We start from the raw sequence: 24,977 nt of genomic DNA, 5'->3' as shown, positions 1-24,977 counted from the left end.
TCTCGCAGCCCCTGCAGCCTTTTCTCGGCGTCCCCGCCCTTCTCCAGCTCTGAGCCCGCCTCGCGTCTCCCATTGGCTGTCTTCGGTTCTCCCGCCCCTCCCGGGCTCAGCCATTCGGAGCCCCGAGGTGGGTGGGGCTTGTGGCCAGGGGTGGAGCGCGCGCCCCGATTGGCTCGGAGGAAGATGGCGACGTGGCCCGAGGAGGTCCGACCGTGCCAAAACTGAGGCTCGGCCAGGCCTGAGCTGGATTGGTTGTAGGTGGAGCTGACTTGGGTCGCCGGCCGGAAGCGGAAGTGGAGAAAAGATGCAGGTGTGGAGACAGGAGCTGGGGGAATGGGGCACTGGTCTGTCACCCCTGGACTGAGCTCAACCCGTCGGTCCCAGACCCGCTTCTCCGGCCTCCCTCCCGGGTTCGGCCCTCCCCGGCCCAACATTCTGGCCCCTCAAGGTGGCGGTTGGGCCCCGGAAATAAGCGCGCGGGTGGCACGCCCCCTCCCCGCGCTCAAGCCCCGTTTCTCGCTGTGTTTCCCTCCAGGACCATCAGCACGTGCCCATCGACATCCAGACCAGCAAGCTGCTCGGTAGGAGGGGACGCCCCGCGCAACCGCTGTCAGGGGGAAGCCTGCCCCATTGCCTCCTGTTGCCAACAGCTGGGAGCCGTGACGCCCCAAGGCCCCTGACCACTCGCCCTGTTCTATGCCCTCTGCGGTGGCTACCTGCCGGCTCTAGGAAGAGCGGGAAGGAACCATTCTTAGTCTGTACTTGACCTGCGTCTTCTACTAACACGTCATTCCTAACATGTGTTGTAAGGTCATTCAGGCATCAAGAGAGTAGTGGCTTACTTTAAAGACGGTCAGCTACTAAGCAGTAGATCCGAAATTGGAACTTAAGTTTGTCAGCCCCCAGGGTCGATGCTTTTTGTATGAAAAAAAAAAAAAAAAAAACTTACTTTCCTTTCGTTTTAATTCTTTTTTTAAATTTTTTAATTATTTTTGAAGGAGAGAGAGACAGAGCATGAGCGGGGCAGGAGAGCAGAGAGAGAGAGAGGGAGACACAGAATTCGAAGCAGGCTCCAGGCTCTAAGCTGTCAGCACAGAGACTGATGTGGGGCTTGAACTCACGAAACTGTGAGATCATGACCTGAGCCGAAGTCGGATGCTTAACCGACTGAGCCACCCAGGCACCCCTACCTTCCTTTCATTTTAAAAGCTTCCATCTCCGCTTGATTTTAGGAGGAAGAGAGACAGAGATCCAATTGGGAATAAAGACCTTTTAGTGGCCAGGCCATCTCCCTGCTGCCAGTATCTGATCTCTATACCTCCTCAGTTCAGAGCCAGGCAAGGACCTCTTCATTATGACTTTTCCAGGGCGAGTGCACAGCTCCTGGATTTTAAAATGCTCATTGGATCAATTGATTTGATGCTAGTTTAGTCATTAAGATGACCTCTGTTTGACTACCTCGTCCCCTTCTAGTTCTATGACATCTACAGAATTTTTCTCTCTGAAGATTTTAGAGGAATACAGCAGAAGCAGTGTAAGTGATAGCTAGCGTGGGACCCCAATGTTTGGCTAGTTGGCAGGTGTATTAACAAAGGCAAGGTTCTGGACTCACCATTGTGGACCATTCGGTCAGTTCTGTGCAGTGGCCACTTGATGGAGCTTCTTTAGTGTCCTTTCACATTTGTCCCAGTTCTGCAGCACCTGTGCACTCTTGCTGTATGAGCTTGGCACTGGTCATGGGAAGGACCAATGGAACAGCAACCATTCATTCAGAGTTGGCTCTACCAGGTGCTGTTTTAAGCACTTGACATTGTAAAAATGATTTTTACTAGGATTTATCGAGTCCTTGCCATGTGCTAGGCACGGTGCCCCATGTTTTACTTTTATTCCCTCTTGTGTCCAGTACCGTATTATCCTCATCTTACATGTGGGGAAACCAAGGCACAGAAAGGTTTAGAGATTTGCCTAAGCAAATTGATAATCAGAAGCCAGGACCATGTGATCGCAAAGCCTAGCTCTTAGTGCTCTCCTCCTGAGGAAATGTACATGGCTCTCATCCCCCCACCCGCTCTACTAAAAACACAAATCTGGGCTCAGATTCCAGGAGGTCAGTCATATTGGTATTCTCGTGGTGCCAGGTGTTACCTAGTCTGCAGGGCGCTGTAGGTATTAGGGGCTTTGCAGTTGTTCATTCATCCGGTACTTGGCATAATCATCTTGTATTTTCCATTGTCACGGTTAATCCCAGCCCTGAGGAAGTGGAAGTTGAAAAGCATCCTCTGTCAGTAAGAAAGATATAATTACTCATGGAAGCAAAAATATTATGGAGAATTTAGAGCGGTCAAAAGTGGCACTTTGATGTCAGGACTAATTCACAGTTTTTCTTTATCCCTGCACGGAGGCAGTTGCTCTATAAAAGTCACACTGCGATGAAGTCAGGTTACTGGAGTCTGTTTAACGCCAAGGGTCCCTTTGAGGCTCTCTTTATTCCCATCTTCCCGTGATCCCCCACACCTTAACCAATATGAACACAACTTTTAGCCAGTGTCTTAGCGTATTTCACTTGAATTAGTGACGGCGTTTTGGCTGTCATGAGTGGGAATGCTATGATTTGGGTGTTTCTCACATAGACTGGCTGGTCGACAGACGACACTGCAATCTGAAATGGCAGAGTCTGGTGTTGACCATCCGAGAGAAGATCAATGCTGCCATCCAGGACATGCCAGAGAGCGAGGAGATCGCCCAGCTGCTCTCTGGATCCTGTGAGTGATTTGGGACTACATTACCGGAGCCCCGTCTTTCCTGGAGCACTGTATATCAGCCAACCTCCTCCCTTATTGTTTAGCTTTAGGACTAATCCCTAGAGAAAGATTTATTTGGGGGGGGGGGTACATGCTAGTTTCTTCCAACACACAATGGTGAAGGGGAAAGCTATGCATGCTAAGATTCTCAGCACATTCATCAGTCAGCCATGTGCCCAGCATAGTGGGCAAGATACTATAATTCCCAGAGTCTTTGCTCTTCCTTGCTCTCTAGACATTCACTACTTCCACTGCCTAAGGATCGTGGACCTTCTCAAAGGCACCGAAGCCTCCACAAAAAATATTTTTGGCCGGTACTCTTCACAGCGAATGAAGGCAAGTGTGGCTGAAGCCGCTTAATGTGCAGCCAGACCCATCCGGTCTACAGGGTCAGAGCCTCTGGTCTCGCTGAGGGTCCGGTGGAGATGCCTACATAGCATATTTCCTGAGCTTTCTGTCCATCCCCAAAGTTTATACCAAAAGTAGATCCTACCCCTGGGTTTCCATTTTCAGGCCTGCTGCTTTGGGGAATGCTCATTGGCACCACGTTGTTAAAATGAAGTGGTCCAGCCAGCGTTATGTAGAAAGGCAAGGGGTTTGCGTCTGATGTGATGTGAAGGCTGGGGGAGCTTCCCCTGTGTGCGGCTTGAGCTGAGATGTGGCTGCCCGAGTGCTATTCTGGCTCACTTCCTATTTCCGTTCTTACCCAGGATTGGCAGGAGATCGTAGCCCTGTATGAGAAGGACAACATCTATCTAGGTAAAGTGGCCCAGCCTGGGAGGCTGGAGTCCAGGGGCAGCCCACTCCCAGAGTTCTGGGACACTAGGCTTCCAGGAGGCACAGTCCGTGTGGGGGATGAGGTTGGGGTATGAGTGTTTGCCAGGTGGACCAAGAAATCCCCCAAAGAGTGTTGGGAGAAAGCAGAAGACCAGGCAAGTAGGGGGCCTTTGCCGGGCCTGACCAGGCAAGTATGTATAGACCCAACACCACTGACCTCTTGGTGACCACCTCCCCCCTCTTCTCCACTGGGCAGAGGAAGCATGGGTCATCGGGGGGCCATATTGGATGCCTGAGAGTAATTACAGGGCTGATTGTACTTCGGGGTATGTTTCCCCCAAGTATTAATAATAATAATAGCTGATTCTTGCTGAGTATCTACTGAATGCCAGGAATCGTACTCCTGTTTCATGTGGATTCTGTTAGTCCTCATGGGAAATATTTTGGCCCCTATTTTACAGAGGAGGACTGGATTGGAGAGGATAAGGTGGCTGTGTGAGGTTCCACGGCTGGGAAGGGGAGGAACGGGGTGGGCGGTGGGGGGAGCCAAGCCGTGCTCTCCGCTGCTAGGCCTCGGTGTATTTGTGCGTGTCCCGGGGGCAGGCTTGCCTTGTGGTGTGGGCGTCTGGGGTGAATTTCCTGGGCCCTTCGCAGTGGAGCTCTCTAGCCTCCTGGTTCGAAATGTCAACTACGAGATCCCTTCGCTGAAGAAGCAGATCGCCAAATGCCAGCAGCTGCAGCAAGAATATAGTCGCAAGGAGGAGGAGGGCCAGGCAGGGGCCGCCGAGATGCGAGAGCAGTTCTACCACTCATGCAAGCAGTACGGCATCACGGTGAGCAGGAGGGCTCCTGGGGCCTCTTGGCCTGAGCCCAGCTCCTTGGGAAAGGTTCCCTTCTCGGCCCGGTTGCACCCTTCTTGGGCCAGTGTCTCACCCATCTCCAGTCTCTGGGCATTTTCTTTAACCCACTGGGCTCCGCTTCCCACCACTCCTGTCTTAGCCTCCCTCGTCCATCCTCTTTAGGGAGACAACGTCCGGAGAGAACTGCTGGCCCTGGTGAAGGACCTGCCGAGTCAGCTGGCTGAGATCGGGGCCGGGGCCCAGTCTCTGGGCGAAGCCATTGACCTCTACCAGGCCTGTGTGGGGTTTGTGTGTGAAAGGTAAAGGACCTCTTTCTCTCCAGCAGCTGGGACAGTTGACCTATTTTTCCTGCTGTCCTCTCTTCTCTGCTTGTGTTTTCGGACATGACATTTGAGTTTAATTTTACATACGTGAACCTGTGGAAGCCTTGCCCATCTGGCCGCAGGGCTCAGGGTGGCGCCCGGCGGGGGCTCTGTGAGTGGGCAGTGGAAGGGTCAGTCTGGTGCTCCGTTGCAGCCCCACAGAGCAGGTGCTGCCGATGCTGCGATTCGTGCAGAGGCGGGGAAACGCCACTGTGTACGAATGGAGGACGGGGACCGAGCCCTCTGTGGTGGAGCGGCCGCACCTCGAGGAGCCTCCTGAGCCGGTGGAAGAAGACGCGGTAAGATGATGAGCCAAGTGAGAGCTGCTTCCTCATCCCCCCACACAGCTCCACCCCTCCCCACCCCGCCCTGACTGAGTTCAGAGTCTCAGAAGGAAGAAAAGAAGAGACTATACATAGAAGGGTCCAGGGGGGCCCTGTTCCTTTAATTTTCCAGCCTCCTTGAGGCCAGAGTGTAGATGAGCACTGAAGAGGCTCAGTGAGCCTGTTGGCTTTAATCTAGAAATCCTTCAGCCCCGTGAACTCTGAAGTGGGGCGGTCCTTTGGGGAGCGCGGAGCCCATTGCACTTGAACAGTGTGCCAGTGCCCCTTCCAGGGGCAGCTGAGGCCCCTGGGGAGGCAGGCCCCTTTGCTTTCACCCACTTTCTGTGAGCTAACACTTTTTTCCCCTTCTAGATTGACTGGGGTGACTTTGGGGTGGAGGTGGCTTCTGAAGGGACGGACTCTGGCATCTCTGCCCAGGCTGCCGAAATTGACTGGGGCATCTCCCTGGAATCGGACTCAAAGGTTAGGACGCTCTCAGTCCATCCCTCTGAGAACTTTTCTGTGATCACTGCTTTGGTGATAAAAGAAGCGTTGTCTGTCTCTAAAGGCATTTCTTGAAGTCCATAGCTTTCAGACCAGATTGGCAGGGGGAGGCAGTTTCCACAGTGTCATATCCCAGGTTTGACATTTTTCTCCTGGCATTTGGGGCAAGGTGTCAGGTACAGGCAGGTGGTAACTCTAAGCAGGGATGAGAGTGGCAGCATACATGGGCTCCCCTGCCATCTTTACCACCTATGTCAGGGCTGTAAGTCCTTCGTACAGTTGAAATGTGTAGGCTGTGGACTTATCAAGGGCTTTGGTTTATCCCGGCTCCCTTTGCTGGGGAAGATTCTTGCAACCCTGCCAGGGTTCTTTGCTTTCTACCTAGGAAGCTGGGGGCGATGGGATAGACTGGGGAGACGATGCCGCTTTGCAGATCACAGTGCTAGAAGCTGGAACCCAGGGTAAGTGCAGCCCTCCCTGTAGCCCTGGCAGAAGTGAGTGCTCAAAAGCCAGCCACCCTGCCCCCCCCCCCCCCCCCCCGCCACGTGTCTCTAGAAACAAAGAAGAAATGCACTTGCCAAGATTGGGCTTCTCACGCATTTAACTGTTTTCTCAAAATCTTGATGATGACGTGAGTGTGGAGGAACATTATAAGTCTGGAAGCTCTCAACTTTTGAGATCCCAAATATGGGTCACCTTTCCTGGTGGGAGGTTCCTGGAGGGCTGCTGGACTTGGAGGTGTGACCTGACCCCCTGCCCACCGCTGGAGAGGAGGCAGCAGCGATCTGAGCCGCTAGAGGGCGGTGCAGGATGGAACTTCGCAGCCTACCAGAGCAGAGGAGGCCTTTCCTGGCCCTGAACCCAGCTCTGCGGCCCCCCCTCACAGACTGGCCGCCCGTAGTAGTGGCTGGTAGTAGTGTCCGGTTAGGGAAAGGGTAACCCTATCCCCCTGGGATGAGATCGATAGTAGCTTTAGGGCAATGGGTTTGTGTCCATATTAACCCACCAGAACCCCTCGAACTTGAGGGTCTTTTTCTGTGGTCCCCAGCGACTTTATCACTTCTCTGTCTCTCCTCCTGGCAGCTCCAGAAGGTGTTGCTAAGGGCCCAGATGCCCTGACACTTCTTGAATACCCTGAGACCCGGAATCAGTTCATTGATGAGCTCATGGAGGTACCTTCGTCCTCTGGGAGGACGCTTCCTCTTTGTGTTAATCTCCGCCTGTTGCCTTCCCAGTGGACTGCTGGCTGGTGAGGTCCTCGTCAAAGTTCTTAGTCCTCACCTGTTCCCTTTTCTTTCTGCCCAGAGAGGCCCCTCTTAGCCTCCAGGACAGAGAAGGGCAAAGGGATCAAGTTTCTAAGGTAGAATAAGAGTGACAAGACATGCGGCTGGTTCCCAGATTCTTCCCAGCCCTTTCTTAATCCAGGGCTTCTCAGATATGGATTCCTGTTCCCTGAATTTCATTCCTCACAGAGAGAAAATACCTTCACTGGGGCAGAGAGAACCCGTTGAATCTGTGTGTCCTTAGTTATCCATACACTGGGAGGAAGGAGAGGTGTCCAGGGCTTGAGAGGGCCTGAGATAGGAGTAGGGGACAGAAGAATGACAGTGAGAGGCTGCCTCAAGGTCTCACATTATAAATCTTTTTTTTTTTTTTTTAATGTTTTTTTTTTATTTTTGAGAAAGAGAGAGAGAGTGTGAGCCAGGGAGGGACAGAGAGAAGAGAGAGACATAGAATCCGAAGCAGGCTCCAGGCTCTGAGCTGTCAGCACAGAGCTGGACATGGGGCTCGAACTCAGGCACCGTGAGATCCTGACCTGGCCGAAGTTGGACACTTAACTGACTGAGCCACCCAGGCGCCCCATCAAACTCTCACATTATAGTTGCTAAGTTTTTAGCAGTAAAAGTATTCAGAGGAAATAACACCTTCTCACCCAGAGTTCAACACTCACGTCTCATTCTTGCGTTTTGAGCATCTGAGAACGTCTGAGTTCTCTTCTTGGTTTCAACCAGATCCTCTTCTGCCCTCAGCTCGAGATCTTCTTGACCCAGAGAGCCGTGGAGATGAGTGAGGAGGCAGACATCTTGTCCGTGAGCCAGTTCCAGCTGGCTCCCGCCATCCTGCAGGGCCAGACCAAAGCAAAGATGGTTACCATGGTGTCGGCGCTGCAGGATCTGATCGGCCGGCTCACCAGTCTTCGAATGCAACACCTGTTTATGATCCTGGCCTCACCAAGGTCTGGTTTCCCCCTTGACGTCGGGCTGTTCCGGAGCATGATGTGGGGCTCTGCCATCTTGAGCAGCCCCGACTCCTTGTGTTCCTCTTCTCCATGCCCCCCAGAGCTCTTCTCTGTCTCCCATAGCAGTGCTGTCACGGTTGGGATCAGGGGTTGTCTTGGGGCAAGATGGCTCTGCTTCCCAAGTAGGACAGGGGAGCTGGGAGCACTCTACCTCGCAAAGAAGGAGTTGAAGGGTGTGGAGGCTGAGAGGCCTGTTAGGGTTTTGGTTTCCTGAGCCTCACCTTTCCCAGCAGCTGAATGGGGATGCTCGGGGTTGCTCGGCTGCACCCCTCACCTGAATACCCTGCACAGGTATGTGGACCGAGTGACTGAGTTTCTCCAGCAGAAGCTGAAGCAGTCCCAGCTTCTGGCTTTGAAGAAGGAGCTGATGGTGCAGAAGCAGCAGGAAGCGCTTCAGGAGCAGGCGGCCCTGGAGCCCAAGTTGGATCTGCTGCTGGAGAAGACCAAGGAGCTACAGAAGCTGGTGAGACCGGAAAGGCAGACCTGCCAAGCAGGTGGGGGACCCCCAGTTTCTACACAGCAAGGCACCCCTGCCTCTCTGCTTCCCACCCACTTGGTACCTCTGTCTTTCAGATTGAAGCTGACATTTCCAAAAGGTACAGTGGGCGCCGCGTGAACCTGATGGGAACCTATCTGTGACAGCCCCCACATTCTACCTTCCTGGCTTCCCAGCCTTCAGGAAGAGGGGTGCGACAGCCAGGGCTGATGCGGCAGGGCCCTTCCTGGCCAGAGACCAAGTGATTGGAGGATGGAAGGCCGCATGAAGGAGCTGTCACCTAGATGGTGACCTTGACCCTCACTGTATGTTCTGGCAAGAAGCTATCTTGATTGGCCCTGTGGCCTGTCAGCCTGCAACCCCAGTTTCTGGTCCTTCTCATCATCTAGTTGGACTTAATAAAAGAGGAAGAGACTCTTGCTTCACCACTGACAGTTTCTGCTTCTCTGGGCCTTGAGTCAAGGCCATGCACCTGTTTGCCTGGGGTTCTTGATCGAGTGGGTTCCCTAGGCCATCAGCTGTTCCTGTGGAGTCCTGGGTTAGAGACTTTCCCTCTTTGCCTCTGGTGACAGGGAGGGCCCCAGATGAGCATCTACAAGTGGTTCAGCAAGCTCTGGGGTAGCTGAGTCTGCTGGGCCCCTTTCTCTCCATGGCCAGGCCAGACTGCCCCACTTGGGCCAGAAAGCCAAGGGGAACAGTCGAGTGGCAGCCTTGTTGGAGCCAGCGAAGCTGTATTTTCCTTTTAATCACAGCTCACCTCCAGGCAGGGGGAAAATGCGGTTTGGGGAGGAAGGGTCTGATAAACAAGGTGGAGACAGGAGTTGTCACCTTCACTAGCCGCCTGTCCACTTCCTGCCCGTAACTGCCCGCACTGTGATTGGGTAGAGCCCACCCCGGGATGGCGCCCCTCTCCCAAGCCACCTACCCATCCCCATTTCCCAGGAAGGGTAGGGGTTGGGGGTGGCCGGCAATTCGATTTTAATTTCATAGCAGAGCAGTTGATTCATGGCTCTTTGTCGCTGGCGTTGACTCCCGTAATGACTTTCCATCAAAATGAAAAGTGGAGTGACACCACTCATTATTCCTGCTGCTTGTTATCTCAGTTCTGGGGAGGGCCGCCCCCTCCCCGCTGCCTTTCAGCCGTCCCGGACAGTGAGTGATGGCCCCTATTAATCACCGACCCCGCGGACTCCGGCGGACACACGCTATCGGAAGGAGAGAGAGATAAGGCAGCATGAACTGCTCGAAGCCGCTCCTATCAATTAATGTCAGCCCGTCGCTTCCCCCCAATCTTTGCCTGTTCACCTCCTTTTGGAGGAATTGGGGGCTGGAATTAGTCTAGGAATTGGAAAAGGGAAAACATTGGTGTGGAATGTCGAGGTAAAACCGTCCTTAGGGTCGAAGGACACAGAGGGGACTGCGCGGGCTGCACCCTGCCCTCGGCCGCTGTGAAGGCGCCCGGCCTAGGGGGCTGTCTGTGTCTCTTCGTCCCTTTCCCTCTGAGAGGGTGGCCGCCAGCTCCTGCCCCACCTGTTCAGCTGCCGGCTGCACTGGCCTTCCGGCCTGCTTCTTGCAGCAGCCATCAGCTCACCGAGGCATGCCGCCCTCGCCCACTCTCCTGTCCCTCGTCCAATCACCAGCTGCTACACAGACACTATTGCTTCCAGGCACCACGAGGTAGGGAGAAGCCCTGTGGACCACGTGACTGCAGCAGGCTGGGTTTGGGCCTCAAAAGCTCTTGCTCCTCGCCCTTCCAGAGGGGCACCTCGCCTGCCTTCTCTGCCCTGCCTGGGGCCAATGGCAGGAAGTCACACAGGCTGAGGTTTGGCCATCTTCGCAGGAGGGGAAGTGGGTTTAGATAGAAAGGGTTCTCTCTGCAGATTTTGGCCATGTTGCTAAGCGGTGTGGTTAGGGGACTGTTCTCTCTCAGAGGGATTAGGCCTGGTTCACTGTTTACCTGGTAAAGCGAAGGCCCGCTCCAGGCTGGTGTAAATTGTTTCATAAAAGCGTTTAACCCCATAAGAAACCTTTAGCTCCAGCTGCCTTTGGCCCGGGCCTCGCTTCCTGGGGCCTCACTTTCGCGACCACCCTGAGACACCGAGACCCTGCCTGGCTCTTTTATCCCGCAGGAGAAGAGTCTCACAGATCCGCCCCCAGGTCTCCCCTAGCACCGCTCTGATTGCAGTTGGGTTCTTGCTGGCTTTTCTCTGGCTTGCCTGACAGAATCCATCATGGCGATGAAACGAGTTAATATACACAGGGGTCTTAGAGTGATGCCAGGCACAGAGTAAGCGCTCCTGGGCAAATGCGAACTCATTTCCGGGGTGTGACGTAATGGCCCGGGACTCTTCATCCCCGTCTAACTTGGCTTCCTGGAAGGGAATGGTGAGAGGCTCCCTTGGAGCTTGAGGACCAACTTCTGAGCAGTCAGGTTTCTGGGGCTGCCAAGAAAATGTTCCAGGAGAGGGGGAGGAGGTGGGCTGAGATTTTCTGTTAGTCTGAAGTGAATTGTAGTGCCAAGAGCTCCCCCTGCTTTTGTGTTCACTTTTACGCCACCTTTTTCCAGAGAAGACTTCAGGCTGTCACCGCTCAGCCAACTGGTCACCCTGCTTCACTTTTTTTTTTTTAATTTTTTTTTACATTTTTTTATCTCTGAGAGACAGAGCACAAGTGGGGGAGGGGCAGAAAGAGAATGAGACACAGAATCTGAAACAGGCTCCAGGCTCTGAGCTGTCAGCACAGAGCCCGATGCGGGGCTCGAACTCACAAGCTCGAGATCATGACCTGAGCAGAAGTCTGATGCCCAACCAACTGAGCCACCCAGGCACCCCCTGGTCACCCTGCTTCAGACAAAGAGGCAGAATCACTTTTCCTGGATCCTCCCTCCCTGCTAAACCCAGCTGCCTAGGCCCCACCACCGGCTCTCGGCTCATGACCGTGACCATGGGCTGAGCGGACTGCTAATGACTGTCCATCTGGGATCTGGCTGCCCACTAAGGGCTTGCCAAGGACATCTAGAACTAGTTTCTCATTGCTAGTGTGGGGCAGGGGTTATCTGCGTCATCCACACAGGAAACCTCACCCATTGAAAGAATTCCCTGCTTCAGAGAACTGGCCTGGAGCTGAGGACCAAAGGAAAGCCATCCTTTGGCTGGCAGGAGCTGACTGTGGCCTGGCGTGGAGTCCTGCTCACTCACTCGTGCGCACCCGCCCCTCCCCTTTCTCTCCCCCTCGTTAATTCCCCAGATGTTGCTTACACAGTTTCTCCTCTAGAAACACAGGTCCTGTGGCTCTTCCCTGCCTCTCTGACACCTGCTTGTCCTGTTACTAATTTTTATTTCATCTTTTAATTGCCACCTATTATCCTCTCCTCCGCACTCCTGTACACGCACGTACAAAATCTGATAATGGTAATAGGTTAGGAAGAAAGCAAGCAAGGCGTCATGATGATTAGCACGTTGTCTAGATCCGGATGGCCCGGGTCAAATCCTGGCTCTGTTCTTACTACCATGTGATCTTGGACACGGCCCAGGACCTCTCTGTGCCTCATTTCCTTCACCTATAAAATGAGAACAAGAGATACTACCGCCCTCCGGGTAGGGAGCTGTGGTATATACAACACCTAGGTGGTCCCTGGTCCAGTAGGACTCCAATGTCAGCTGTTGTGAGAGGGGATGGACCAGAAATAACCAGGACTGAGGTTAGAAACTTGTGCTTGGGGCCTAGCTGTGTGTCTCAGATATCCCGGCAGGTCCCAGACCAAACCCATAATCTTCCCCATTCTGTCCTTCATCCCTCTCTGATATTTCCTATCTCTGCCAATTGGCAGGCTCCAAGCCTCTGCTTTGTCACCCCAATCATTCCCCTGCTTAGAAACTCCAATGCCCCCTTAGCTCCCTAAACTCCTAAAGTGGCGGGCCAGCCCTTGGTAATCAGATCTCCATCTCCCTTCCAGCCTGGGTATCCATCCAAGACACCAAACCCACATGTGTCCCCAAAGCCCCAACCCTCTTCTTGGCCCCCTCAAGGCCTTCCTGCCCACCCACCCCCCCCCCCCCCCCGGCTCAGATATGACCCAAATACCTCCCTCTGTGGACATTTCCAGGCTCTGACAGAATTAGCCCCTCCTCCTCAGCAGCATCCCTGAAGCCTCGTGGAGATGCCCTTCAGAGCGCCTGTCACCACATCCCCGTGACCTCCTGACATCTGTGCCCCAACCAGAGCTGCCTAAGGATAGGGACTGGGTCTTGCTCACTTGTGTGTCCCCGTTGGAATCTCAAAATTAACTTCTCCGAACTTCAGTTGTCTTCACGATCTCTAAAGTGACTTTGACCTCTAAAATATTAGGATCATGTGGCTCCCCAGTTAGCAAAAAGGAAGAGTCCCACAGAGCACTACAAGTTAGGAAGAAAACTGGGTTTAAGTAGGCTTTTAAAATGGACCGGTGGTCAAACTAAAATTCCCTTCTGCATGCTTTCCAGTGAGAGCCTCTGCCCTGAGCATCATCTGGGCTCCCTCCCTCCCCTCTCCCCGCTTAGCCGAGGGCTCTCCTAGAGAGCAGAGGAAAGGGCTGTTGTCCTACCCTCTTGGAGACACCACAGCTTCTGCTCCAAAGCTGGGGCTAGTCCCCAGCCCCCACTACTGAATGGGGCTCAGATGCCTTCCTGCCCCCACAGATCCCGGAGCCCAGCAGGAGGGTGTCAAGCCTGCCCCAGGGCTTCAGAGGCTGGCCGGGGCGGGACCCGCAGACCCGCCTGTCCTCCAGGTGCCCTTCCTCTCAGCTGATGGGCAGGGCCTCCCTGAGTAAATTGGCCCTGAGTAAACTCTGCCTGCCACCCCTCTACTCATTCCCCAGGCTTCAAAGAAAACCAGTTTGAATATTTAAACTTCTCCTGTGTGTCTAATAAAAAGTTCTGCACTATTTAACGGCCCAGCTATCCATTACTGTCGGGAGCTGCCCTCTCCCTTCCAACCTGCCCCTCCCTCCCTCTCGCCCAAACCACGTGCAGCAAAGCCATTTGTCAAAGCGCTCCCGCCGCGGGCTGCGCTCGGCTGTGTCTGGAAGGACAAGCCGCCCCACAGGGGAAGGTGGGAATGAATAAAGGGGCTATGCAAATTGCTGCTTAATCTGCAGAGAAACACCCAGGCTTTGGGGAGACGCTCATTACTTCTTTTAACTGTGATTAACGGGCAAATTAAACCCAAGCCCTTAACTCTCTCCTGGCAGAGGACTTGAACGCAGAGCCCTGGGCTGGTGAGGGTGGAGGGAGGCTCTGACCTGGAGCTGCAGACCTAGGGGCTGGGACGGAGGAGAGCGGAGGAGCATGAGCGCTGCCCCTTAACCTGCCGCATTGTTGTCACACTGTCCATTGTCGGTGGGTTGGAAGGAGGGAGCCCCAATGACAGGGAGAAGATACACTTGACAGGGGGAAGGAGGACTTGGTGGTCTCTTCGGGGATTTTTTTTTCAGCCTCTCCAGAAAGAACAGGTAGTGACCCTGGGATTTGCTGCCCTTCTTTCCCCCACCAAAAAAAAAAAAAAAAGGACCCTGGGTGGCTCAATCGGTTAAGCGTCCGACTTCGGCTCAGGTCACGATCTCACAGTTTGTGAGTCCGAGCCCCGTGTCGGGTTCTGCGCAGACAGCCGAGAACTGGGAACCTGCGTTGAATTCTGTGTCTCCCTCTCTCTCTCTGTCCCTCCCCGGCTTGTGCTCACGAGCGCGCTCTTTCTCACTATCTCTCCCTCTCTCTCAAAAATAAATAAATAAACATTAAAAAAAAAAAAAAGGCGAGAAAATCTCTTGGGCCTTTGCCACAACAAACTGAAGATATGACCTAAAAGGTTCCTGGTCAGACCAGCTCCAACCTGGTCCTGGAAAAGCATGTATAAGGAACCTCCAGATGTTCAACTCCCAAACTGACCTTGAGGCTGATTAGGCCAGGGGAAGGGGGAAGAGGTAAAGGGGCAAGGTGGGGGGCGTGCTTTCATGGGACTAGAGACCTGGGAATAGTTTGACGACGTTACACAGTTTATAGGCATACACAGGGAGATACCGAAGTTTACTCCATTTGTGTGTGTGTGTGTGTGTGTGTGTGTGTGTGTGTATGCGTTCAGATAATCTGACCCAGCTCATAACACACAGTTGACCACTTTAACCCTTTTTGAGTGTACAATTCATGGGCATTAAGTACATTCACATTGTTGTGCAACCATCCCCACCACCCATTCTGTCTGTTTTTGCAGGTGACTGAGCCGTTCTGTAACACCTATCATCACCTCTAACCAACAGCAACAAGCAAAGCAGAACTCGGAAGGTAGGAAAGTTTTGCTTGAAATCGAGACAATTGGGGAACGCCCATAGGAACTCTGGGGCGGTGGAAGCAGAGGCCTGGGGCAGTGGAAGCAGAAGCCTGAGGCTCCAGAGGAAGTTCGGGTGGAAATCCTGTAGGGACTCCCCATTAAATGCAAGTCCCCTAAGCCTGAGTGATTAGGAGGTGAAAGATGACATACAACGGTGACAGACTGTCTGTCAACCTGACGGGGCCGTGGAGAGACGTGGCCCCGTATTTTATTTTGTCGGAGAGTGGATCAGTAGGTCTGTCATAGAAACCAGGCCTGACAGCACGCTCAGTGACTCTGCTCCTTTTCCTTAACTCCTGCAGCCCAGCTCCACCATCTATTAAAACATCCTGGGCTGTCAGGGATATTAAAAGGCTCTGTCACTCCTTCTTAAAACAGTCATAAATACAATCTGGACATGAGCATTTGGGCAGGAGCCCTGGTGCTGAATGGGAAGAGACAACAGCAGGTAGGCCTGCCTTTCTTGACAGCTGAGGCTCTGGCACCATTCAAACAGGGACCCGTGGACTAATCTCCTTTTTCTCTCCAATACAAGAATCAAGGCCGTCTTCAACATCTGCTGAGGCCTGGCATTCTGAAGCCACTGCTCTCGAGGATGGGATGTGGCCTTTGTTAGCATGAACACAGCCCCCCTTCACCCCGACTTCTCTCTGGTGCCTGGTGCACTGAAATAGCACCTGTTCTAAACGTCTGCTTGTGCAGCCCCACCCCCTAGGCCTCCCCAGGCAGCGCAATGGGGGAAGGAACAAAAAGGTAATAAGAGAGCCCTAAGTTCTTCCTCCATGATGGAGTTTGCCTCCGGTCTCTCTTCTACCTTCCCTGCCCCACGTAACCTCGGGGCTGACCCACCTCGGTAGGAAGAGACTTGTTGGGGACCAGAAGCCGACCTGAGGCTTTCCAGTGGGTTCCCCCACTGGAATGCAGGCTGGAACTTGTAACCTTGCAAATTGGAGGACCCCAGTCAGTCCGGAATCCTTGAGTCTCTCCAAGCTATGAGATCACAGCTCTTTCTGCCCGGGGACTGCTAGCCTGAAAACAAGGAGGCCTCTTCCTTTCTATGTATTTGACAAGAACACGCGGTCTCTGACTGCTTGCTAGGAGCTGGCGCCTCTTTTCAAGAGGATCCTGTTTGATGAAGGGGGGTTCCTCTGGCTCGTAGCAGTCGTAGAGCCCAAGATCAGGCACAATCAATCCCCTGGCAAATTCTGACGCTGGGCTGCATCTCTGTCCACGGGGCTGGGTATTCACCAAATGCCTAGTTCGCTAAAACATACCACAGGCCTTGTCCGTGACCTTCTGCGTTGGCATCAGGGCAGCACCCAGGACCTTGGTGCCTTGAGCTGTCCTGTCTTCTGCACCCCCAGTGTGCGATGGCCAGAATCACTTCCCATCCGGGGATTCCACTTAGCTTTGGCTATTTTTTAAACCACGGACTGTGGTGTTTTCAACAAAATTACCTTCTCGGCAGCTTTTTCCAAATAGTTCAAGTCAAGAAGTGTCAGATTGTTATCTTTTCTTTCTACAGTATTTATTAAAAGCCTGCCTTATTTTGTGGTGCCGCCCCAGAGACCACAACTAGCCCTGTGTGTGGAGGGAAGAGGAACACAGGTTTCTACCTAATACAAGGAAGCCCTTTCTGACAGCCAGAGGTGCCCACAAGGCCCAGGTGAGGAAGTCACCATCACGGAGGACCTTGGGCTGACACCGGATCAGTATCCGGTGGGGCCGCCGCAGAGGTTGGGCGATTGGGTGGATGTGACTCTGAGATTCAGTGGTTTGGGGCACTTGGTACGTCCAGGAGCTGGACAAGGCCTAGCAGCTGTTCACCAGCTGCCTTCCATGTGGCCATCTTGCAAATTTACTCCCAGATGGTCGGACCCCTCACCCTCCAAGGTCGTTGGGCCAGCTGCAGGGTAGTGGGCCAGCCCTTCTTTGCTCTAGTAGCCCTCAGGCAGGACGTGGAGAGGAGGAGAGAGGTGAGAAAGGAGCAGAGCTCTCTCCTCTCTCGCTCATACAGGCTTCCACTGCCCCCCTCCCCCACCCCCCTTCACCTGCCCTGCATTTTCCCTCCCTCTTTTGGTCTCTTAACCCTCCCCCATCTCCATGGCGATAAAAGGGGAGGTGGGGTAGGCTGTGCCCTGTATTTTGAGTCGCTCCACAATAGCCCCTTTCTCTGGAGACACAGGGGCTGCCTGTGGAACTAATCTCCCCCTGCCCATCAGCTCACAAAGGACCAGGGAAGCCCCTCCCTCAGCCAGGCCGCCCTCGGTGACCCCAAGCCCGTTTCCGGGTGCGCTTCCAGCCCTCCGGGGCCTGCAGCTGGGCCTCTCTCACGGGATCCTGCACGCAGGCGGGGTCGCCCCGGCTGACCTCCCCCGAGGACAGAGGTCAAGCCCCTTCTCGGGTCTCTGATGTGATTGGAAGGTTGCCGAGGCAGGGGGACGGGGAGGAGAGGGGGAGGGGACCTTCTCTTTTAATGTAAAATTGAAAGACTCCCTGTGCCTTCCTGTCCGTGCCTGTCTCCGGCGGGGGCTGGGTCGCCTGGCCTAGGACTCCTTAGAAATCTGGGCGTCTTAGAAATGGGTTAAACCCCTGGCAATGGAGCCTGGTCAAACCCAACCCTAGAATATTAAAATCATAAAAGTCTGGGCATGGGAAGTGGGAGAAACCGTCTAGGGCAGCAAGACTCGGCCCTGGTTTTGATTCTGGTACTTCCTTGCTGTGGTGGGCTTCTAGATACCTCTGGGCCTTTCTGCGCTTATCTGCAGAGTGGGAACGATACTCGTACCAACCTGACAGGTACTGTAGCTGGTGAGGTCATGCATGTGACATGATCTCAGCCTAATGCCTGGCTCATGGAAGGCACTCGGGGTACCATGGCTGTGACTATATTAGGCAGGAAGGAATTCCCAGGCTGAGGAATCATCTCCTTAGCTCAGGCCAGGGCATCCCCATCTCAGAGTTAAAGATGGGCAAGGCACCCCCCCCCCCCCCCCCCCCCCCCCCCGGTGAAGAATATTCGATGCAGGGTAGCTGGTGGGAACACAGACTGGGAAGTCAGACTGGTTGGGACTCAGTCCTACCTCCCCCACCTACCAGCTGTGACACCTCACTTTCCTCATGTCTACAATGGGGATAATAATAGTAACCACTGCATAGGGTTATTATGAAGATCCAATATGTTAACACACGTAAAGTGCTCAGAAGGGAATCTGGCTTGTTGTCCACGCGATATAAACATTACTTATGATTATTATTGATGTTATGATCATTGGGTCTCTGTGGGCCTGATTTCCAGAAGAGCGCTTATTTCAAATATTCAAAGCCTTTGTCCCTACAAGTCCCCTCTCTCTTTTCCATGTCCCGTGGCATGTTCTGATTTCCGGCAAGGAATAATATATGATCTCTCTTACTTGCTTGGCTGATGAAAAAATGCACATTCTGCCCATATAGACAGCAGCTCTAAACAAGGGACACAGCTAACCCAGAAGGGAGTAATTGGCCTCTTATAAAACAAGGCCAAGTGAAAGATAGGAGTTCAGAAAGGTCGAGGGAGGTCTGGCGGGAGCTGCCGACAGCTCTCCTAACCTGCCCGACTTATTACCGGAATCATTTCAAGGGATAATTTAATGTTCTCCCTCTGTGGCCCTGTTTGCTCCTGAAGGGAAAAATAAATAAATAAACAAACCCAACCACCGCAACCAACACATGCTTTATGAGAACATCACTTACTAGTTTTTAATGGCACCGTTATTAATATAACCATCCCAGCACCTCCCCTACATCTGATCATGGGTGAATTATGAATTGTGAATTCTGATCGCTGCTCCCATTACTGCAAACATTTCCACCCGGTCCTGACAGGAAGAGAGAACCAGACTTTCATGTGTAGGGATTGCTCGGAGGCTGCAGCCTGGTCTGCTCCCCAGCCCTGGGAGAAAATTCAGAGAGATGGGGCAGGAGAGTGAGAGAGAACTGGGTGGGGGGGAGGGCGGGGAAGGGCAGGAAGATAGCCTGTCCGGTGTGTTGGTGGAAAAAAAGCTTGACCACATGCCTCTAGTCCTATAACTGAGCCCAACCTCTTACCTTCCAGGACCTCATTTCCTTCTCCTATAAAATAGGGATTAAAAAAAAATTTTTTTTAATGTTTATTTACTTTTGAGAGAGAGACAGAGTCCAAGCAGGAGGAGGGGCAGAGAGAGAGGGAGACACAAAATCTGAAGCAGGCTCCAGGCTCTGAGCTGTCAGCACAGAGCCCGATGCGGGGCTCGAACTCACGAACCGAGAGATCACGACCTGAGCCCAAGTCGGACGTTCAACCGACTGAGCCACCCAAGCGCCCCTAAAATAGTGATTTTTAAGACTTCTTTTTCCCTTTGCCATTTTTAAGCATTGATGATGTCCCAGGCATTGTGCTAAATGCTTTATCTCATTTAACGGATTCTCAGAACGAATGTATATAATACTAGTTTAGTCCCCACTTGGTCGATGAGGCAACTCGGGCACCAGATGTGCAGAAGCCCGCCTGAGGTCACACAGCTGGGATGCTGGTTTACAACCTGGATTTGTCTGACTCCAGGGCCCAAGCCTGTAACTCTTAGGCTACACTGCCTTCCGGGGACAGTAACACCTGTCCCCCTACTAAGCAGGGTGGGGACAGTCAGATGTGTCCGCAGGAGTGAAAGGGCTCTATCAACCACACAGTGGTCTCATGGTGGTATAGAAGCATTTCCCAAAGGAAAGCAAAAGAAGAGATTGGGCTGGGGTGCACTGAGGTTAGAGCGGGGAAAGACAGCAACATCCCAAGGGGGACTGAATTTAATTTTTATTTTTTATTTATTTTTTAATTTTTTTAAGTGTTTATTTATTTTTGAGACAGAGAGAGACAGAGTGCAAGTGGGGGAGGGGCAGAGAGAGAGGGAGACACAGAATCTGAAACAGGCTCCAGGCTCTGAGCGGTCAGCACAGAGCCCGACGCGGGGCTCGAACCCACGGACTGTGAGATCATGACCTGAGCCGAAGTCGGGCGCTCAACCGACTGAGCCACCCAGGCGCCCCTAATTTTTATTTTTTAGAGAGAGAGAGCGTGCACATGAGTAAAGGGCAGAGGGAGAGAGAGAAAATCTAGAGAATTTTTTTCTTTTAATGTTTATTTATTTTGAGAGAGAGAAAGAGAGAGCAAGTAGGAGAGGGGCAGAGAGAGAGGGCAAGAGAGAATCCCAAGCAGGCTCCAAGCTGTCGACACAGAGCCCCACATGGGGCTCAATCCCATGACCCAGGGATCATGACCTGAGCCGAAATTGAGAGTTGGATGCTCAACCCACTGAGCTGCCCAAGCATCCCAAAGGGGACTGCATCATAGCAAAAGTTACTTTGGAAGAATGCATTATAGTTGATTTCATTTTAAAACTGTGGACAGACAATGAAAGGAAGAACACTCTGTCTGAGTCTCCCCACCCCCACCGAGGGTGTTTTTATTTTGCTCTTGCTAGGCCCTCCTCAGAGGCTCTGAGCTGAGCAGGACTCTCTCTGGTCTAGTTGAGTGGATGAGATGCGTCTTCCCCGCTACCCGGGATCCTGGCACCATGCAGAGCTGATGGCCTTGAGAAGGTGAGGCCTCCCAAAGGTGAGCTCTGGGAGTTCAGCCACAGTAGGGAGTTGGTGGAGCTGGCACGAGGGCACAGAGGTGGCCAGGGGCTGGGGAGGGTGGGGACAGACCCCCCCCCACATCTTTTCTGGCCTGACCCGGGTTTGCTGGCCACAAGGGACAGCCTCAGGCCCAGGCTGGCTGCTGGGTACTTGGTATTCTGCTCAGGCCCTTGCGTCCTGCCTCCCGGCTCCCTGCTGGTGGGGCCTCCTCCCCCGGCCCAGCCTGGGCCATGCATTATCCTCGCAAGATTGAGGACCTAATGGAGGCGATCAGCACCCGGGGGAGCCACTCCATCCAGGCTCTGGAAGGAGGGCAGAACAGTGCTAGCTGGCTCCTTTACCCACCCTGAGATTGGGGTGCGCTTGGATGGGGGGCGTGCGCTTGGAACTGAGGAGGGGCTCCCTGCAACCCCTCCCAAAGGCTCTGGACAACTTCAGTCCAGGAGGTGACATTGCAACAATCTTTCTCTTCCTCTCCATGGGATACCCTCAGTATCTGAGGTCCTCGTGGGGACACCCCAGGCACTATCAGCTTTCTTGAAGCACTTTCTGCTGGCTTTGGGAAGGGCAGGCTCCCACCTTCACCCCACCCCCGCCCCTGCCTGCCAGCTGGCCAGCCTTGGGGCCAGCCCTCCATTGCCCATTGTTCCTGGCTCTCCTCCCACGGTGGGAGGTGGGGGGCTGAGCCTGGTCCCCCCACCCCCCCAGGTCGGGAGGCAGGGCAGCCCCTCCCCCTTCCAGGCTTCAAAGGCCCGGAGGGACTAACCCTTGCCACTGTGGGGCCTCCTCACTGGGAGCAGTGGGGGGATGGGGGGACAGCTGCCCCCAAAGCAGCATTCAGCAGCTTCCTGGGAGTGAGTAGAGCAGGCCAGGGGGTGATCATGAGCATGTAGGAGGTCAAATGCAGGGAGGTCCTGAGGCAGACGGCCTGGGAAAAAGCCGGGGGATGGATGGGAAGCTGCAAAGGTGATGTAATAACGCCAGCAGTGCATTCCTACCGAGAGCAGTCAGCCCTTCCCGAACACTCACGGCGGGCCCGGTGCTGTGTTTTCCACTCGCTGTCTAATTTCATCCTCTTGGGAGCCAGTACTTCTAGAGAGATATTGCACAGAAGGAGAAAATCAGGCTCAGAGAGGTTGGGTAACTTACCTGGGCTCACACAGGAAGGATCTGAACATATTTGGACCCACATTGTCTGAGTCTGGAACCTTGCCCCTAACCACAGTGCCAGGCCACTGTAACAGGCAGCCCGGAGGAAAACAAAATGAGTGATGGGCACCCCCTCCAAAACACTCACCTGACTTCATGCACATCACCAGGATAATGTGTTTCTTGCCAAGGAACACCCAGGGATCCCAGGGGTAAATGTTTTCACTGAGCCCACATACACAGTGGCTTTTTATATACTATATTCTTTATACTATAGGGATTTTTTTTTCCTCCTCTTTCCAGCCCTGCCCCCACCCCCACTCCGCCCCCCGCCCCCGCACCCTGGACTTTTTACTCCTCTTCTTCCCAGGCTAACATTCTCTCCTCCTACCATCTGCTCCCAAGATGACAGACCCTGCCCACCTTGCTTCCCTAGGGATGGAGGAGTCCAGGACTCATTCCTCCCCCAGGTGCTGTAATTTGAGGGGCTGCCGAGCTGGAATGGACCCAGGGCCTCCCCAGGCTGCCCTCCCGCCACTGTGAGTTGGCTGGCCTCTGCCCTCTGCCCTCTTCTGCCATTAACCCTGTCACCTGCCGGACATCAGCCCCCGGGCCCGGTCTGTCATCCGTGGCCAAAGATGGATGGGGGGCGGCTGGGAAGCATAAGTGGCGACCCCTTAATGAGATCTGGCGGGGGAGGACTGGGCTGTATCAGGGAGCAGCAGGGCCAGGTTGGCAATAATGGCCCTTGTTGAGCGTGACCCATTTTCTTTCTGTGGAGGGGAAGACAGTGGTGTGAGAAGCCGCAGGACAGGCTTGGGGGCCATAGGATTACGTTGCCACCCACCTCCCTCTACCCTCTCTCCCCTCCACTGGCAAACCAGACTGGAGCAGGAAGAGATGGGCAGAGGCTAGAGGGGAAAAAGATGACCCCCACCCCTCATTCCTTCTCCTTGGCACTGTGACCCCAGCTCCTTGGGAAGAAGCACAGTGACAAAGAATCCCTAGGAAACAGGAGACCGGCTGCCAAGGCAGTCCCAGGAGACTTCGGGGTCTCCTATCCATGTGCAGAGAAATCGGAGGGAGGGAGCCTCTGCGGGGTGTTGTCTATATAGTGGGGGAGCATCTTCAGAAGTGCAAGGAGAAAGTTCTTCGGAAGCAGGAAAAAGAGTGGGATGCAGGAGTCGGGGGAAAACATTGGACAGTTGCCTACACATTCCTCCCTAGTGGTTCATAGGATTTTAAAAGGAAGAGATGCTAGAAAGCATCAGCTTTAACCTTTCATTATACAGATGGGGAAACTGATGCCTAGGGAGGGAAAGAGGCCCACCCAATTGGTGGCAGAGCCAGAGCTAGGATCTGGGGCTCTAGAAGATCAAGCTCCCTTACTTGACATCCACCTCACTCTCTCTTTGCTTCTTACCCAGGAAGAGAATAGAAGAGCTGCTAAAATAATCATTCTTGGACTTGTCTGAAAGGGCTTGTTCTTTCCCAGTTCCTTCCTGCTCCCCCCTCAACAACATAGATGGCATCGTCCAAGGAAGGGCTTGCAGCAGGTCTGGGAGACAGACCTGGGGAGGGCAAGGTAGGGTGCCTCCTGAGATCCGAGCCAGGAATGGGGAACGATTCACTCCCTGAGGATGAGAATGAGGTCGGTGGAAAATAGGGCTCTTTGAGTTTGAGTTTAAAGCTTTATGATTTGGGGTGAGTTTTTTATTTCTGCCCCCATGAAGAGGAAGGAGAAGCACCAAGTAGGTGCCCGCAAAGGTTGGCTTCAAGACCCTCTGACCTTTATCTGGACACATCTGCTGCCACTCTATCCCCGGAGCCGTGGCCTTGGCTCTGTCTGTGATGATTTTTGGTTTCCCCTCTCCCCCAGCTGCCTAGGGCAGGCTGAGCAGGATTGATATAGTGTGGCACCCAGAGGTTGGGTGTCAGGAGGACACTGGTCCTGGCTAACTGTGTGGCCCTCAGCTGTTCTTTTAGTCTTTCTGGGCCTCAGTTGCCTTATATATTATTTATTTATTTATTTATTTTTAAACGTTTATTTATTTTTGAGACGGAGACAGAGCATGAACGGGGGAGGGTCAGAGACAGAGGGAGACACAGAATCCGAAACAACAGTTGCCTTATATTTTAAGCGCTAGGGGCGCTTAAGTGGCTCAGTCGGTTGAGCGTCCCACTCTTGATTTTGGCTCATGATCTCACAGGTTCGTAGGTTCGAGGCGCGCATCAGGCTCTGCGCTGTCAGCGCAAAACCTGCTTGGGATTCTCTCCCTCCCTCTCTGCCCCTCCCCCGCTTGTGTGCATGCAACATACATGTGGTCTCTCTCTCTCTCTCAAAATAGATTAAATTTTTTAAAAAGACAGTGCTAGACGGTGGTCTGCATACTTCTTTTATTTTTTTTTAAGCAAACCTTTTGCCCAACGTGGGGGTCAAACTCATGACCCCGAGATCAAGAGTTGCATGCTCTACTAACTGAGCCAGCCAGGCTCCCCTCTTCACACTTCTTTTCTTTTCTTTTCTTTTCTTTTCTTTTATTATTATTTAAAACATTTTTAACAACAGGTATAATTACAAAAACATGGAACCCTTCACGAATTTGCCTGTCATCCTTGCACAGGGGCCGGGCTAATCTTCTCTGTGTCCTTCCAATTTTAGTATATGTGCTGCCGAAGCGAGCACCCTTCACACTTCTTTTATTTTATTTTATTTAAAAAAAATTTTTTTTTTAACGTTTATTTATTTTTGAGACAGAGAGAGACAGAGCATGAACGGGGGAGGGTCAGAGAGAGGGAGACACAGAATCCGAAACAGGCTCCAGGCTCTGAGCTGTCAGCACAGAGCCCGACGCAGGGCTTGAACTTGAGGACCGCAAGATCATGACCTGAGCCGAAGTCAGCCGCTTAACCGACGAAGCCACCCAGGCACCCCAACACTTCTTTTAAAAAGAAGGACCAGCACCAGATCTGCCGAGGGCTTCCAAGAGCTTTTGATGTGCATTTCCCAACTTTGCCTCAGGTGACTTCCAGTTGGTAGTTTGAAATAGGGCTTTGGTGGGAGTATTGGCACCACAGAAATTGGCAAATGTGCCAAATCGGGACTTCACAACCACCCACAGGCCGCTGTTCCATTTTACCAGCACACCACAGACCAGAACTCTAACATGCGGTATAAAAACAGAAAAAGAGCAGAACTGCTTTGGTTGAAGCAGGAGAGCCCCCTCCCCAGCAGGCTTTGCCCAAATCCGGGACTTGAAAACCGTCATACCAGGAGAAGCCTGAGATTTGCTCCAGCTCTCAGTTCTGCGGGTCTCAATAATAGGCCACAGAGGATACAGAAGGGAAATGCACAACAATAAAGAGGCTTGGGTTTTACAGCTGCATTCGGCCTTGT

The 24,977-nt window shown here is 53.2% G+C and overlaps 1 protein-coding gene and 1 non-coding gene across 2 annotated transcripts; one reads left to right on the top strand and one right to left on the bottom strand.

Moving 5' to 3' along the window:
- Positions 1 to 152: 152 nt before the first annotated feature.
- CDK5RAP3 (CDK5 regulatory subunit associated protein 3) lies at positions 153 to 8,847 on the top strand. The gene is made up of 14 exons (XM_015078573.3): positions 153 to 310; positions 536 to 581; positions 2,631 to 2,762; positions 3,037 to 3,137; positions 3,512 to 3,560; positions 4,233 to 4,411; positions 4,601 to 4,737; positions 4,955 to 5,099; positions 5,496 to 5,606; positions 6,013 to 6,088; positions 6,711 to 6,799; positions 7,658 to 7,863; positions 8,218 to 8,389; positions 8,500 to 8,847. Exons 1-14 carry the CDS (start codon positions 305 to 307, stop codon positions 8,563 to 8,565), a joined length of 1,515 nt encoding a protein of 504 aa, XP_014934059.1. The 5' UTR covers positions 153 to 304; the 3' UTR covers positions 8,566 to 8,847.
- Positions 8,848 to 24,159: 15,312 nt separating this feature from the next.
- LOC113592756 (U6 spliceosomal RNA) lies at positions 24,160 to 24,266 on the bottom strand. The gene has a single exon (XR_003412716.1). It is a non-coding gene; the product is annotated as a U6 spliceosomal RNA (small nuclear RNA).
- Between the last annotated feature and the right edge of the window lie 711 nt (positions 24,267 to 24,977).

The sequence above is a fragment of the Acinonyx jubatus genome, chromosome E1, assembly GCF_027475565.1.
Source record: "Acinonyx jubatus isolate Ajub_Pintada_27869175 chromosome E1, VMU_Ajub_asm_v1.0, whole genome shotgun sequence".
NCBI classification, from domain to species: Eukaryota; Metazoa; Chordata; class Mammalia; order Carnivora; family Felidae; genus Acinonyx; species Acinonyx jubatus.
Note: the sequence above shows the minus strand (reverse complement) of the source record. Positions and strands in the feature narration are given on the sequence as shown.